Consider the following 15,411-nt stretch of genomic DNA (forward strand, 5'->3'; position numbering starts at 1 on the left):
TGATTCCTTAAAATATAAGTATAAAATACCAGTTCTTTGAATTTTAGGGAAACCAAAGAAAGAACTTGGAAACAACAGTGTCTCAGATTGAGAAGGAAAAGATGGTATTACAGCATAAGATAAACGAGTACCAAAGAAAATTGGAACAAGAGAATGAAAAAAGACGTAATGTGGAAAATGAAGGTAGGCAATATGGTCCAAATGTTGACTCTGAGGAGGTATAGGATGTGTTTTGGGGAATAATTTAGAACTGGAGTATCTTAAATGCGATGCAAATTTAAAGTTTGAAGAGAGATCTTTTCAAATAATGAACCTAGATTTTGAATCCATTTTTATTTGATCACAGTTTTTTTGTTCTTATTTTCAAATTCTCTGCAACACTGTGCTGTGTTGTTAGTCTGCAAGCACAAGATCTGACATAAAAAATATATATAAGAAGCAAAAAGTCAACAAAAGACCTGTCAATGCAAAACAATATTTTGGAGCATATTTGTGTAAAAAACCAAGAATAAAACCCTAAGGGTTTTTTAGTATGCTGTATTAATGGTGCAATTTCTCTTTAGTGTCCACACTGAAAGATCAGATGGAAGACTTGAAAAGAGTCAGCCAGCATTCACAAATTTCAAATGAGAAGATAACACAGTTACAAAAACAAGTAGGTTGTTTGTGTTCCTTTTCTTCATTATTTCTTAGATTTGATCCTTCAAATGTAGCAAAACTATTCCGTAACAATTCCATAATCTTTATATTTGAGAATCTTGTCTGGTTTATTTTAACAGCTAGAAGAAGCAAATGATTTGCTGAGGACAGAATCTGACACAGCTGCAAGACTGAGAAAGGGTAACACAGAAATGAGCAAGTCATTAAGTCAGGTAGAATCACTGAATAGAGAACTGCAGGAAAGATGCAGAGTTCTGGAAAGCACAAAACTGCAGGTGGAGAAAGATTATTACCAACTACAAGCAGCTTTGGAGTCAGAACGAAGGGACAGGAGTCATGGATCTGAAATGATTGGAGAACTACAGGGTAATTATTCTGAATTTATATTTTATTAAAAAAAAGTTGTGGTAACCCTACTTAAGTGGAGTTTGATAACGGGAGGAAAGCCAACCTGCAAACAAATTGCGACTGAACAATTCCTGAAGATTGGATCTGACTTCCTGATCATGTTGAGCAGCTCTTAGGAGGGAGAGAGAATATCAAAATTAAAGAGTGTCAAACACTCATTGTGAGTCTGGGGCTGCACTGACTAAAAGTGAGTCCAGTGGTGCAAAAATATGGAGAACTGATACAGTGCTAGAGAAGATGCAACACTGTCTTACTGCCTTGTGCAGTAGCCAAGTTAGTATGTCCTGCACTTTCTCTTCTGTCATTTGTGAGGAAGGCTGTAATTTTGTTAAAATGCATTTGTTTTCTTTTGTGATGATTCTACATTATTTTATAAGCAAGGTTAAGAGCACAATAAGGGGTGCAGGTGCAGAATCGCCTTTTTCAGGATGCTTGAAACTTTCTGCTATTTGTATTGATTCTTCATACTAGGAATTATTCAGATGCATTAGTTCCTGACTGTGCCTGTGCTAGTGGACCTTGACTCTTAACTTGCCATTTTGAACCATCTGTCTGCAGTATGGAGTTTCCATGAGGTGCAGGCTTTTGATGAGGACTCTCCTTTCCCTACTAAAAGGCAGCTTGTAGGATCAAGACTTTTTACTAGGGCCTGTAGTGACGGGAGAAGGGGCAATGGCTTTAAATTGAAAGAGAATATATTTACATTAGATATAGGGAGAAATATTTTTACAGTAAGGGTGGTGGGACCCTGTGACAAGTTGCCCAGAGAAACTGTTGTTGCCTTGTCCCTGGAAGTGTTTCAGGCTAGGTTGGATGGGGCTTTGAGCAACATGGTCTAGTGAGAGTTGTCCCTGCATGTGAGAGGGAGATTAGACTAGATGGTTTTCAGAGGTCTCTTCCAAACCATGTGATTCTACTTAGTATTTTGTATAAACTCCTGAGCCACACAGGGTAGATGCTGTGGGGTTTGAGGAATAGTTCCTTTCTCCATGTCATAGTACTTAAAATCATAGCATGGTTTTGGTGGGAAAAGATCTCTAAGATCTTTGAGGCCAACTATTAACCCAGAACTGCCAAATCCACCACTAAACCTAAGTGCCACATTTACTCATCTTTTGAACACTTTCAGGGGTGGTGATTCCACACCTTCCATGGGGAGCCTGTTTCAGTGCCTGACTTCTCCATGATTTGAGTCACACTTAGATGAATACATATTTTGTTAGGACCCAAAAATCCGTTTGAGACTGGCATTCTGTGTAATGTGCCTTATCTACCCATTAATGAAGTTAGCATCACTTATAAGTGTTTGTTCCATAGCACAGAAGAACTTGGGTTAATGAAAGAAATTTTGAATATTAGATAACGGAAGTATCTGATGGAAGGCAGGAACCATTTCTGCATGATTAGTTTTTTGTGGATTGTTACCGATGACGTGCATAAAGGGTGTCTAAAAAGGTCAATTTCCTCTACAATGTATGGCCTTTGCATGTCTGAAAAATTTGAAGTATTTGAAATATTTTATGGGCCCAGAAATCAGGAAAAGTTGCAAAGACAATTGATCTAAGTAAAGTAACTAATATTGAGTGGTGTTTAATTTTTTGTGGCAGTTCGGATTACAACTTTACAGGAAGAAGTAAAAAACATTAAAAACAATCTTGAAAGAGTGGAAGCAGAAAGAAAACAAGCACAGGACATGCTTAATCATTCAGAAAAGGTATGATGAACTGATGTTGAGGCTGATGCTCTTTGTCAGCTTTTGACTATATTTTCAAATATTATTGATGTTTCCAAGTCCAGTGTTATTTCTCTAAATCAATCTTGCATTTAAATTATTAACTAAGTACTGCTAATTTACAATCTCATCAGGATGGTCTCCCAAGTCCCAGGTAGTTCTTACTTGTAGCATTGGGCATAAAAATTGTATTTGTCATTCATTATCACTGATTCAAGGATCCTACTGCCAGTGGCAAGGAATTTTTTTCTGCCTGGCTAAGTATGACTGCAAAGACTTGCCTCTAAAAATTGATGAACTTTTTAAAAATCAGATTTTTTTCTTTTTTTGCCTTTACTGGATTTTAATTTGACTGGATCAGTGCCAGGCAGGCCTTTTGATCAACTTTGGTGTGGATCTTTTTTTCTATCCTTCCTTCTGAATGGTAGCAGAATGTTCCCCTAACATCTCTGATCCCCTCCATATGATGGCAAAACAAGTTAAAAGGAAATCTTGCACCCTTTCTCCAGACAGAGTGCAGAGTTAACTCTGTCTAATGAGGTCAAGTAAAGATTTGCTGTGCTGTGTGGTCTATGCAAATAAACCAGAGATACGACAGCGTGTGAGGGAAGGGGCAAGCCATTCTAAGTTGCTGTTATGTGAAGCAGCCATTCAAAGGCAAGTCCTTGTCTCTCAAAGCACATCCCCAGTGCTTGTTTGGTGAATTACTGTTAATGCCGGGCAATCCTAGCAGTGAAATAACCCAAATCCATCCAGGTAACAATAATTCAGATTCCTCTGCGCTCTAGGATGTCAGTTCATTGGTTGTATGTTTTCAGTTTAGGTGACTGCTGATTATATAAACGGAGAAGTTTCCGTTTTCTTACAAATTTATAGACTACTGAAAAAAAGTTAATGAAATTTTTTCCAGAGCACTGAGTACAGTTTTGGTCTGTTGCTGTTATTTACTAAGTGTGGAAAATAACATTGATAATCTCTTGATAACAGAAATTTAATACTAAAAAAGGGAATAAAAATGTGATTCCCTCAGGTATTATAGAAATCTGATAACTTTTTCCTTATCTTTAGGAAAAGAATAATTTAGAGATAGATTTGAACTACAAGCTGAAATCCTTACAAGACCGGTTAGAACAGGAGGTCAACGAGCACAAGGTGACTAAAGCACGGTTAACTGACAAACATCAGTCAATAGAGGAGGCAAGATCAGTGGCAATGTGTGGTAAGTAATAAAACGTGTTCTGATGATGATATTTTAATATACATAGTCTTACAATGTAGTACTCTTGCACAAGTATTTGATCCCTTGTATAAAGAAAATGCATATTAAAATCCTAAAACATGACAGCTGCGTATTTTAAATTATTTTCCACAACATGCTATTTCATAAAACTGTATTGTTTCTTAATGTTTTGCATACCTTACTTCAAAGCTTTCCTTGGCTTCTAAAATGCTGTTGAATCCTGAAGTTGTCTAATGCGAAACAGAACTGAAAGAATGCATTATCGAGAGAGATGTCTTAGAGCGTTCATTCCTTTATAACAACATTAAAGGCTACCTTTAATTGTTGTATTAGGCTTGTCTGAAGTGAGAAAGTTTCTTTTATAGATGAGTATCCATGAATCAAAGGTGTGTCTTGATCTTGTAATTGAATATGTCAGGTTTTCTTTGTGAGGGTCATCAGTTCCTAAATGTGGTTTTTAGAGTTAACAATAAGGGTAGCATTTTTTTCTTGTCCTACTATCCATTCATGGAAATGAAAGTTTGCCTTACTTCAGAATGACTGCTTCAAGAATCTGCGTTTTTTATTTCTTTGCCTATTTATCTTTCAGTTCTCATGATAGTATTCCAGTGCTTTGAATGCAGATTGGAATTATATTTCTTTTTTAGTGTTCTTTTAATAATGCCCGTATCCTTTTGCTTAGTAATCAATCCATCAAAAAGCTGAAGCAGAAAAGCTTAGATAGCTGAATAAATGGTCTGAATGATATTAGGATATTTATGACTGTTTTTACAAAAGCATGCCTGCAGATACTTCATACTAATTTTTGTTGGTTTTCTTTCCTTAATCTTTTTTAGAAATGGAAAAAAAGATAAGGGAAGAGCGGGCAGCAAGAGAAAAAGCAGAAAATCGAATAGTTCAAGCTGAAAAACAGTGTTCCATGTTGGACTTTGACCTGAAGCAATCTCAGCAGAAACTGGAACATCTTCTTCAGCAAAAAGAGAGACTGGAAGATGAAGTAAGTGAAAGGTTCTTCACTAATAATTTTCTGTATGAATAGGAAATTAGAGTCAGACTGGGAAATAGAAAATTAAATTCACTTATACTGAGCTCCTTACATAATACCACTCTCAGTGCAATTGAGGATAGTTGTTGGTCTAAGTAGGCTTGGGTAATTTCCACTTGTTTCTTAATTCTAGCATGTCTTGCATATTTGAAGCTCAATTCAATATAACGTGCTTTTTTGTGTTTTCTACTTTTCTAAAGAAAAAATTTGCTTGTAAATTTGACTGTGCAGTCTGATTGATGTGGGCGATTTACAGATCTGAGTCTGTGAGTTTGCATTCTTTCCTTTTGTTCAAGGAAATGCAGTTAGAATACTGAGTGTGAAAATAAGGTACTAAGAATAATAGCTTCATCCTTACATTTTCTTTACAGGCCAGTGGGAATTAAGTTTATAACACCTTTCTTAGGGGTCACAACTCAAGTAAATTAGTTTTTATGTAGTTGGTAAGATGCATTTTTTTTCTAGGGTAAGATGTTTTTAAGATCTGAAATCCATGGAGAGGTTCGCCGAAAATTTGCGGTTGTTCAGTTGTTGTCTTTCAGATAAGTTAAATTGGGGACTTGGAAATAAACTAAAAATGGGAAAGCTTTATCGTTTTGCAGCATCATGGCCCTAGGTTCTAAGGGCAGCAGCTTTGTGTGAGATTATTGCACTGAAGTGTTTGGAGATTCAGGAATATTTTGACATATGGTACACAGTGTAGCATTTAGTCAGTGGTGTTTAATATAAAATAATCCATGTGTGAAACCTCTTCAGCCACATGCAATCAGTTATTTAGCAAAGGCTCCTAAATGGAAATATCTCTCATTTAGGTAAGGAATCTGACACTTAAGCTAGAACAAGAGACGAATAAGCGAATAATGGCACAGAATGAATTAAAAGCACAAGCGTTTGAAGCTGATAACTTGAAGGGTTCTGAGAAGCAGCTGAAACAGGAAATCAATACCTTGTTGGAAGCAAAGAGATTACTGGAATTTGAGTTGGCTCAACTTGCAAAGTAAGTAAGAAGCTGAAGTAAAATGGAAAAAACTGCTTAATTATACATGTGCTATTTTGCTTGTTCCTGCTAGTCAATAAAGTTCTCTAGTGCATAGGCATTTTTTCCTAAACTAAAAGAGTATTTTTAGCTGCATGTTATGATTCCTATGTAGCTCCATGTTATGATTTCTATGTAGCCTTCAGTGTCGGAATATTTTTGTTATGAGCTATGATTCAGAACAGTTCTTGGCTCACCATTCCATGTTGAGGCACACACACATATACATATATATATGTATATATATTCCTCTCTTATTTGAATGACTTCTTTATGGATTGACTCTCATGCTACTTACTAAATCATATGGGACTTTCAGTACATGGGAGTCAATAGTTCCCTTTAATTGCCTGATTCATTTTCTTAATAGTTCTCTAAACCAACTTGAAATTAAGACATTTTTCATCAATTAGACTTCTATCATATATTCTTTCAGCTGGTTTAATGTTTCTCCATTCAGAGTACTTCTTGGCTTCTAAATTACATACTGAAACAATTATTGTTTTAGAATAAGAACTGTACTAAATCAGCATTCTGGGATACAGCAAACTGTTCCTCTTTGTGAAGTAATATATATGCAAATGGTAGATCATTGTAGGATGCTGTTCTGGTTAGAAATTGTCTTTTGTTAGTAGCTGACTTTTTAAATATTTTCCCCTTTTTTATTCCTTCAAAGACAGTACAGAGGAAATGAAGGTCAGATGCGTGAGCTTCAGGATCAGCTTGAAGCTGAGCAGTATTTTTCGGTAAGACTTGTAAGGAATTGTGTGTGCCACATTTTGACATAAATCATTTAACAATGAATAGTTGAAACTAAAATTGTTTTAATGTAAGTAACAGCCCAACATAAATTAGCTATTCAGAACATTCTGCTTGAAATACAAACAAGGAACAAAATATTAGGGAACATTAGATGGTTGTATCTAAAATGTTGCTTTGTTGTTTGTCAAAACTGACATTACATCGAGGAACTCTTACCTGAATTATTCGTAAGAGTTGTTCCTATCCTGAGGTTGGAAAGGAGATATTTTTCTGATACCATTTCAAACTTCGTAGAGAGCTCAAAATCTCCAAACTTACTGGAAAAAATTCATGCTATTGATCTACCATACATACATTTAAGAACCATAGACTCGGTAGCATTCTGCATGTATTCCTTATTATGACAAGCTACCTTCTCTGCACCTGAATCTCTGAAGAACCTTATTGGGTACTCTAGGAAGCCAAAATGTGTATTTTGTAGATTCAGTTTGATCTGTTTCGTCTCTGTGAAGGAAACAATAGCATAAAATTTTCTGTAACACCTGAACTTCAGATACATTTGTGAATTTGGACAGACTCCTTTCACTTTGGGAAATACTTCTAAATTTGTTTTTTCCTGGGAAAGGCAATAAAAATTTTTGTATTTACTAAACTGTATATGATTGTCATTTCATTATCTTCTACAGAATCTTTGTGCATTTCTCAATGACATACTACTAATATGAAGATGCAGAGCATTGTGTTTCTCAGTTTCTTCTTTTTTCACTAACTTAGTTTAAATAAGACATTCATAATTCAGTCTGAATATTTAGCAAAAGTAGTTTACTGTAGAAGATAAAATTTTAACTTTCAGAATTACAGGTAGTGTTAATAATAACAATATAGTAATAAAAATCAGAAGTAATTCACAGAAGTAATTTGCATAAATCAGACCTCAGCTGATTCACTTCCTAAGTTTGTACTGAAAAAACCTAAGATTCTAAGAGAAAAAGTACATGGACCCAAGGAGAATGTAACAGGTGAAAGCACAGAATGCTGTTAGGCTTTTTGGACGAACATTTTGAGACAAGTGATGCTTCAAGAGGATGCAGTTTTGGCCAGTTGTGTCCAGGAGACCTGTTCATCTGTGTCACAGTGTCTTCCTTCTCTTTTGCAGCATGTGTATTTGTGCGGCTGTGTAGGAAAACACACTAGAAAATTGAAAACTGGTTTGGTCATATCAGTTCCTTACCCAACAGAAACTGGAAAGAAGCATCTGGGAGAGGAAGGAAGGAGGAAATGTCATTAATGATAGTATTGGCATATGTTGGGGTTTGACAAATTCAAACTAAGTAATCTGAAAATGAGGAAGAATTTCAGTGTGGAATTTAAATAATAATTCTTTTTTTATGCTTTCTTTTACAGACACTCTACAAAACTCAGGTTAAGGAACTGAAAGAAGAAATTGATGAAAGAAATAAAGAAACGCAAAGAAAAATGCAGGAGTTGCAAAATGAAAAGTATGCCCATTATGTTTCTCACATACACCTAAGTTTTTCCATGTAATACTGTCTCACTCATGAATACTTTGAATCAGATCTAAGATGTTTTAATTCCTTTGGAAAAAGGCCTCAAAAGTGTTCTGTAACACCTTGTAAGTGACAAATACATAGGATGTTAGCTATACTGATTCACAGAGCCAAATATGGTTATTCAGATTTGCTTTGGACATTATCATGTCTGCAAGAAGAATAATGATTTCTCTGAGAATTGAGTAAGATTCAAAAATTTTAAAAAACATTTTAGTTTGTGGCAATCATCTCACTTACCAACTTTTAAAATTTGATTACATTATCCTGATAATTACTTATTCCTATAGTCAGTAAATTGAGGAAAAGGTAACGAAAGGTCTTTCAAATTTAGTATACTTTTGATTACAGCAAAACTAGTTATTATTAACAACCATTAATTGAGGTGTACTATTTTCTAAGCTATCAAACAAGAAAAAATTTTAAGCTTGTTTTTCCAATTTCTTATTTTATTTCTGTCATGGGTTAGCATTGGCCAGATGTTAATGCATGAATATATGTTTTTTCCCTAACAACTACTGTGAGATGTGATGAGGAACAGAGCAGAGCAGGTGCAAAACTTGAAAACAGAAAACAAAACTTTATTACATTACATAAGAACAGAAATAGAAAAGAAGAAAAAAAAAAACCAGAAATGAAAACTTCCCAGAACATTTCTTCTCCTCCCCCAATTTCCACCCCTTACACGTAACCCTCTATAGACCAAAACCTTGGGTTTTAAATCAAACAATCACCACTCAAAAAAACTAATCTTCAATTCAGCAAGGGAGAGAAGAGTCTCTCTTGCACCACAGACTGCTCCTCAGAAAACACAGGTCCACCCTTTATGTGTTTCCATGTCACCCGTGGCACCACCCGGAGAAGTCTGCCAGGGGACACTTTCTCTTTTCCATGTCCAGTGCTCTCACCACTGTCCATGGGCTAGAGCTGCATACAGGGCTCTTTTAAGGATGCTTGCCTGCCGAGCTCTCCCCATCTTTCCCCTGGGGCCGAGGGTTTCTTCTCTGCAGGCAGAGGGTGCCACCACACCCTCTTCTTCTCTTCTCTGTTCGCTCCACTGCAGCAAGTCAAGCCGGCTAAATCCACCCAAAATGCAGTTTATGTTCAAAAGATACTCAAGTTCAGTCTATGGCTAACATTATGCAAGAGAAGTCCAGCCTAACAGCCACTCTTCTTCATCTCTGCCCATCTGGGGTTCTTTTCATCTTCCTTTATCATCTCAGTCCCAGGCTGTCTCTCTCTCTCTTCTGAAACCACTAGCCATGAGAATCAATGTCTGGGAAAAGTTTCCTTCTGCCTCAGAAGGAGTTAACAGTTCCTGGCTCCCAGCAGGGCTGCAGGCTCAGGCACTCCCTGCCTCAGCAGCTCCCACTCGCAGCTGGGCACCTTCTCCCGGAGGGGGTGGGGACAGGGACGGAAGGCACCTCCACAGTTTTCCACCCCTCCATCCTGGATGGGGCCAGCTCAGCTCCAGTCCTCCAGTTCACTCTCTTCCCCCACCCGGGGCTCCAGCTCACCTCAGCCCGGCCACGTGGTTCCCCTCCCCCACCCAGCCTAGTAACTGGGCAGGGGAGAGGAGATGTTTCCCTGCTGAAACCGGAACCCAAAAGAGGCAGACCCTCTGGGAGTCCTTGCTTTTAACCCCTTGTGTTCTCAGAGGCGTGTCCAAACCTCCCAGTGGCTACTCCAGGTGCCAGCATAAAACCTGACCACTGATTGGTTTGCCCACATCCCCCTGGAAAATTCACCTCCCCCTCAAACCGAGACATTTCATGTTCTGAAGAAGAAGACTGTAGCCTTAGGCATGAAGCAGAATTTCTTTTAAAGTCTGTATGTCTTGTTCTGCTTGAGCCATCAGCATTCAGCCAACAGTCTGAAGGGCAAAGGTTGTGTACAGTGTTTATTTTGTACGGCATTTTGGTAGGCTATGAAAGGGAAAAAGAAAAGATACTGTGCTAATAAATACAGTGTAGGTGGAAAATACATGTCTCTGCAAAGTTCATGAGTGGTAGCCAACATAAAGAAATGGGGAGGGAGGAGAAGGTAGGCAAGACTTCCCTTGTTCTTCTTATTCTGTTTGGGGTAATTTATTTCCTTTCTTCTATTTATAAATTCTTTGTATTCTATTCCCTCACTATTCTCTACAATCTTATGTTCATCATAAATGTTTCTCACTTGGATATAACTGTGGGAATTGTGATAATGGGCAAATGTGGGTTAAGTATCTTTTGATGGACCACTCTGTGCATACAATTTAATTTTATTTTCTGTTCCTCAAAGGCAGGAGAATACATCTTGGTGTTTCATGGATGATTGACACGTTAATGATATCATAGTAAGCTTGCTGTTGTCGTTCCTGTGGACCATCAAAAGATAGAAGTGTACAGAATGCAGTTTTGTAACTCTTGCATTTCTTAAGAAATTAAGATAATGACCATTAGCTGAGTGGTATAATTTGGGTTTGATAGTCTTCCTGAATATTTGGAATGTTTGCACAGGAAAAGGAAGTCTTAATGTCCTTTTTACAGAGAAACACTCGCTACCCAGTTGGATTTAGCTGAAACCAAAGCTGAGTCGGAGCGGTTGGCACGGGCACTCGCTGAGGAACAGTATTATGAACTGAATCAGGAAAGCAAAAAAGCTGCTTCAAGGCACAGACAAGAATTGACTGATAAGGATATCATCATAAGAAGGGTAAATTAACTGTTATCATACCTGTATAAATATCTTCCAACTGGAAACCAAAATTCATAGTTTTAATTAATGAAGTCTTGTTGTGACCATAAGTGGTAACTAAGTATCTTAAGTTTTGGGCTCACTTGGAACCTTAAACATTTAAATTTCATCATGTGACCTCCCTATACAACAAAATTTATTAATTTGAGATGAAGCCAGAATTAAAATTAAGTGAATGTCTGTAATTCAGTTATTAAGCCTTTTGTATTTACTTCTTGTCATTGCCAAGTGTATTATTTAAATCTTTTAAATTTGTGGAGCTATGTGTATCAGAGACTCTCATTGCAAAGTAACGTAGTCTTTAAAAAAAATCCACTTGAGAGTCTTGAGTTTCACAGCCCAAACCCCAAAATGTAATATTTGAAGACATTTTATAGCATAGCTTTTGGATGTTAGTATGAGCTTGATAAATGTCTCTAACTGAGAAGGCTTAAGCAGCAAGCCTTATGTATCATAGTTACTTTGTCATTGTTGCTTTTTCCTGTTTAGCATGATTTCTTAAAAGTCCTGGGGGTGTAAAACTCCAGATGTAACTGAACTTGGCTCGATTGCTGAAAGCTTTCTGTTAATGCTACCATGAATATTCCATCTCTGTGAAAACAGTGCAAATAGTGTTTGTTTCATGAATTTGCTTTTTTAAGGTCGAGATCTCCAGAATATAACTATTTCTTAAGCAGCAAGTAGAAGACTATTTCTGTGGCATCAAAGGAATACCTTCTTGCCAATATATTTTTGGTTTCAAGTATTCTGATGATTTTGTCAGCTTGATACACAACCATTTGTATAGCCTTCAAACAAAACCTTTTTTTAGGAATACAATTATGTCTGGCTTTTCATACATATTTGTTGAGTGATCCTGGCTATGGCAGTGAACATACATATTCAAAATTTTCATGGTTTTCCTTTCTAACTTCTTTCCTTTTTTTCCAAGCTCTGTACTTATTTACCTATGTCTACTTCGTCTTAGACCAAATTTGGGTTTTTTTTTTTAAATCCTGATTTTCATGATATATGACTATTGTCTAGCAGTAAATGCCTTGTATCTACTCTAGACTTTAATGCTGGAGTTGCAGTATCAGTCAGCTACTTTTCTGTCTGGATTCAAGGTATCAGGCCTCTACATATTAGTTTTTCCAAAGTACAGCAAATTAATTGAAAGCTGCCACATTCCATAGCTGACAATCTAATTTTGCCTAAGTTGATTTTTGATTTCATACTACAGTGTTGTCAGTTCTGCAATGTTAATTTTTTTTCTGGGACATGTGTATTTTGAGCCTTCTCGTAAATCAAAACAGCACAGAATAGTAGCATTTTTTTAAAGTTCACATAAGCAGGTGTTCTAAGTGAATGGTTGTTATAGAATTAAAGGTATTTAAAGTAGTAGTATTATAGATATTTTTAGAATTGATGTCAAGTTCTTTATTCTAAAATGTGTTTCTTTTCATGTAGCTGGAAGAAACAAATAACACTTTAACCAAAGATGTTGATTTAATAACGAAGGAAAACACAGAGATCAGCGAAAAATTCAAGAAACAAGAGGAAGGTATGTCATGTATGGAGTTCTAATTGATCTGTTCTGAAGCACAATTGAATTTGAAGCATATGTGGAGAAATGGGAAGTGGAAGAAGACATTGCTATTTATCTTCTATATTATTTTGGGCTTGATGTTGCCTTTAGTATTTCATCTTTGTGCCTTTCTGATATATCCTTCTGGTAATTTTCTGTCATTGCAGTAGTGTTAAACTGGTAGTCTTCGTTCTTGCAAATTATACTTTTCTCAGAAAGGGAAGCAACAGGAAAACAGAATGGAAAAAAAGATGCACTTAAATAAGTAATTAAGTTGAAAATAATTACTTTGTACTAAAATACCTCAAAACTGAATATTATTTTAACAGATTACAAAATGAAAAAAGAGGAGGAAATCAATAATATTAGAATGCATTATGAGAAGAGTATACACACTGAAAAAACTCTGAAGGAACAGGTACAACTTTTTATGCAATTTAATAGCGATAATTACTTTGCATTAGCAGAAGTATTTCAGGTGTTTTGTTTTTTGAACTAACTCTTACTTTCCTTGAAATTAAGTTTATATTAACCATGATGTGCAATATGCATTGTTGAAATTACATTTGAAAGAAAACGTTTTGATGCTGTATACTTTTCAGTATTCAAGTTAGGGCCATTTGTGTTGTGAAGGGTTTTTAAAATCAGATCCCAGAACTAGAGGAACTGAGAAGTTTTTTATGAAACATGCCACATTTATAATTTTTTTTACTGGTTCTCCTTTGTCTTAACAGGCTGTCAACAAACTGGCTGAGATAATGAATCGGAAAGATTTTAAAATAGACAGAAAGAAAGCTAATATGCAAGATTTGAGGAAGAAGGAGAAGGAAAACCGAAAGCTCCAATTAGAACTTAATCAAGAAAAAGAGAAATTCAATCAGATGGTAGTGAAATACCAAAAGGAGCTTAATGAAATGCAAGCGGTAATTTAATTTTTTTATCACAATGTGGAATATAAATATAGATATATATGAGTTTTGTTTTCAGAATACTTGGCTGCCATGTTTTTGGTAACACAGTAACTATGCATGTATATATATAAATACAGCAACTAGCAGAAGAATCTACGTACAGGAATGAGCTCCAGATGCAGCTGGATAGTAAAGAGAGTGACATAGAGCAACTGCGAAGGAAAATCATGGACCTCCAGCAAGGAATGGATTCTACCAGTGTTGCCAGTCTTCCGACAGATGAAACGGATGGAAATCTTTCAGGTATGAGAAAAGCAGATTTGAACTACTTGGTCCTGTTGCATACACATAGTTTTGAAAGGTATTGTTCCAAAGAAGTTACTGCTTCCTAAAGTCTCCTGGCTGTCTAATTCTGTATCACATCTCCACTTCCTTTCTTCCTTTGTTTCGTTTCTTTTTAATTTCATACTTAAGTTGCTTATATTTAAGTCTTAGTTTTTCTCACATCACACTTCCCACTCCATGGCTTGGCATTAGCACTGTTTATATGCACTTTTGAGGAAGGAATATCTTTACATCTCTTGTTCTTCAAGTACAGTGATTACATCATGCAGTATTTGGTGAATAGAAGGCAGGGCCAACACTTCTACAACATCATGATTGTGTTTTATAGCTTGAACGCAAAATTGTCTTGATCTTATCTCTTAGTCATGTAGCACCTCTGTGACAACTGGCAATAATTGCTGATATGAAAAATAATCGGAGGAATTTCCATAATAAATTTATGGTTACATGGTACTGTGATTTAGCAGATTAAAATAAGAACATGTAATACAGTGTAGCCATTTCCATGTATCAGGACCAGACACTGTTCTTTGAGACTCAGTGTTAGACTGATTAGATATTTACCTCTCCCCTTCCCCAGTGTTTGAAAAGTGTAATCAGTTAGTGCTTTCACTTCTGAATCTCTCAATACAGGAAAAAAGTGTTTAGTGTAATCAGGTGTGCTTGACAATTTCCATACATCATAGTAGGTATATCTTTTTTTATATGGTTAAGTAATTTTCAGAATTCATTGTGAAATTTTTAATATATTTTTGGTAAGTCAGAATTTCATTGTAGAAAAATATTTTTAGACATACAAAACCAGAACACTATTTTGAGTATTTTATGACTTCAGTGGATGAGTAGTCAAAGTAAATAGAATAATTTTAGATGTGTCTTTTCCTGTTAATGCACTTCATGCTGCTCAAATTGCCACATTCTAGAGTTTTTCCAGGAGTCTTAGAGTGATTGAAATTTCAGGTAGGTTATCAGTCTTAGTACATGTTTTGATGTAGTTACTCCTTTCTGTGTCTGTTTTTGTTTCCTATCTTCCCCTAGTGTATTTTTAGATCTTTATTTTTAGTTAATACTGTAATGAATTTAATTTTAGAATAGATTTTTGTTCAGATAATAGTATAGTCTTTTCCTTCACAACTTCCATTTGGTTCAAGAAGTGTTTTGCACTCTGAAGTCTGATCTGTAAATTGCTGTCTTCTAAAGATTTTGTCTTTTGACAACATCTTCAAGGCCCACTCCCACTGGAATTTCTTAGAATTATTAGTTTGGTTAAGGAACATTTGTTTTCATAGCTGTCACCTGCTAGGAATCCCTTATGGTATTTCTGAAGTATCAGCACTTCTCAGGCATTTTTCTCTTACTCATTTTCAGGATATTCTGTTTAACAGGGATAAAAAATAAATC

The 15,411-nt window shown here is 36.0% G+C and overlaps 1 protein-coding gene across 2 annotated transcripts in view; it reads left to right on the forward strand.

Moving 5' to 3' along the window:
- The window catches only part of ROCK1 (Rho associated coiled-coil containing protein kinase 1), an 84,223-nt gene that overhangs the window by 50,454 nt on the left and 18,358 nt on the right, over positions 1–15,411 (forward strand). For both annotated transcript variants that reach the window (XM_063395739.1, XM_063395730.1), the window contains exons 14-27: positions 48–183; positions 564–655; positions 780–1,026; positions 2,676–2,782; positions 3,869–4,019; positions 4,877–5,037; positions 5,898–6,082; positions 6,798–6,867; positions 8,288–8,382; positions 10,980–11,145; positions 12,637–12,730; positions 13,084–13,172; positions 13,489–13,677; positions 13,803–13,968. In XM_063395739.1, coding sequence (XP_063251809.1) covers positions 48–183; positions 564–655; positions 780–1,026; positions 2,676–2,782; positions 3,869–4,019; positions 4,877–5,037; positions 5,898–6,082; positions 6,798–6,867; positions 8,288–8,382; positions 10,980–11,145; positions 12,637–12,730; positions 13,084–13,172; positions 13,489–13,677; positions 13,803–13,968 — 1,948 coding nt within the window. The remainder of the gene's footprint in view (positions 1–47; positions 184–563; positions 656–779; positions 1,027–2,675; positions 2,783–3,868; positions 4,020–4,876; positions 5,038–5,897; positions 6,083–6,797; positions 6,868–8,287; positions 8,383–10,979; positions 11,146–12,636; positions 12,731–13,083; positions 13,173–13,488; positions 13,678–13,802; positions 13,969–15,411) is intronic.

This window comes from Prinia subflava, chromosome 1 (genome assembly GCF_021018805.1).
Source record: "Prinia subflava isolate CZ2003 ecotype Zambia chromosome 1, Cam_Psub_1.2, whole genome shotgun sequence".
NCBI lineage: Eukaryota > Metazoa > Chordata > Aves > Passeriformes > Cisticolidae > Prinia > Prinia subflava.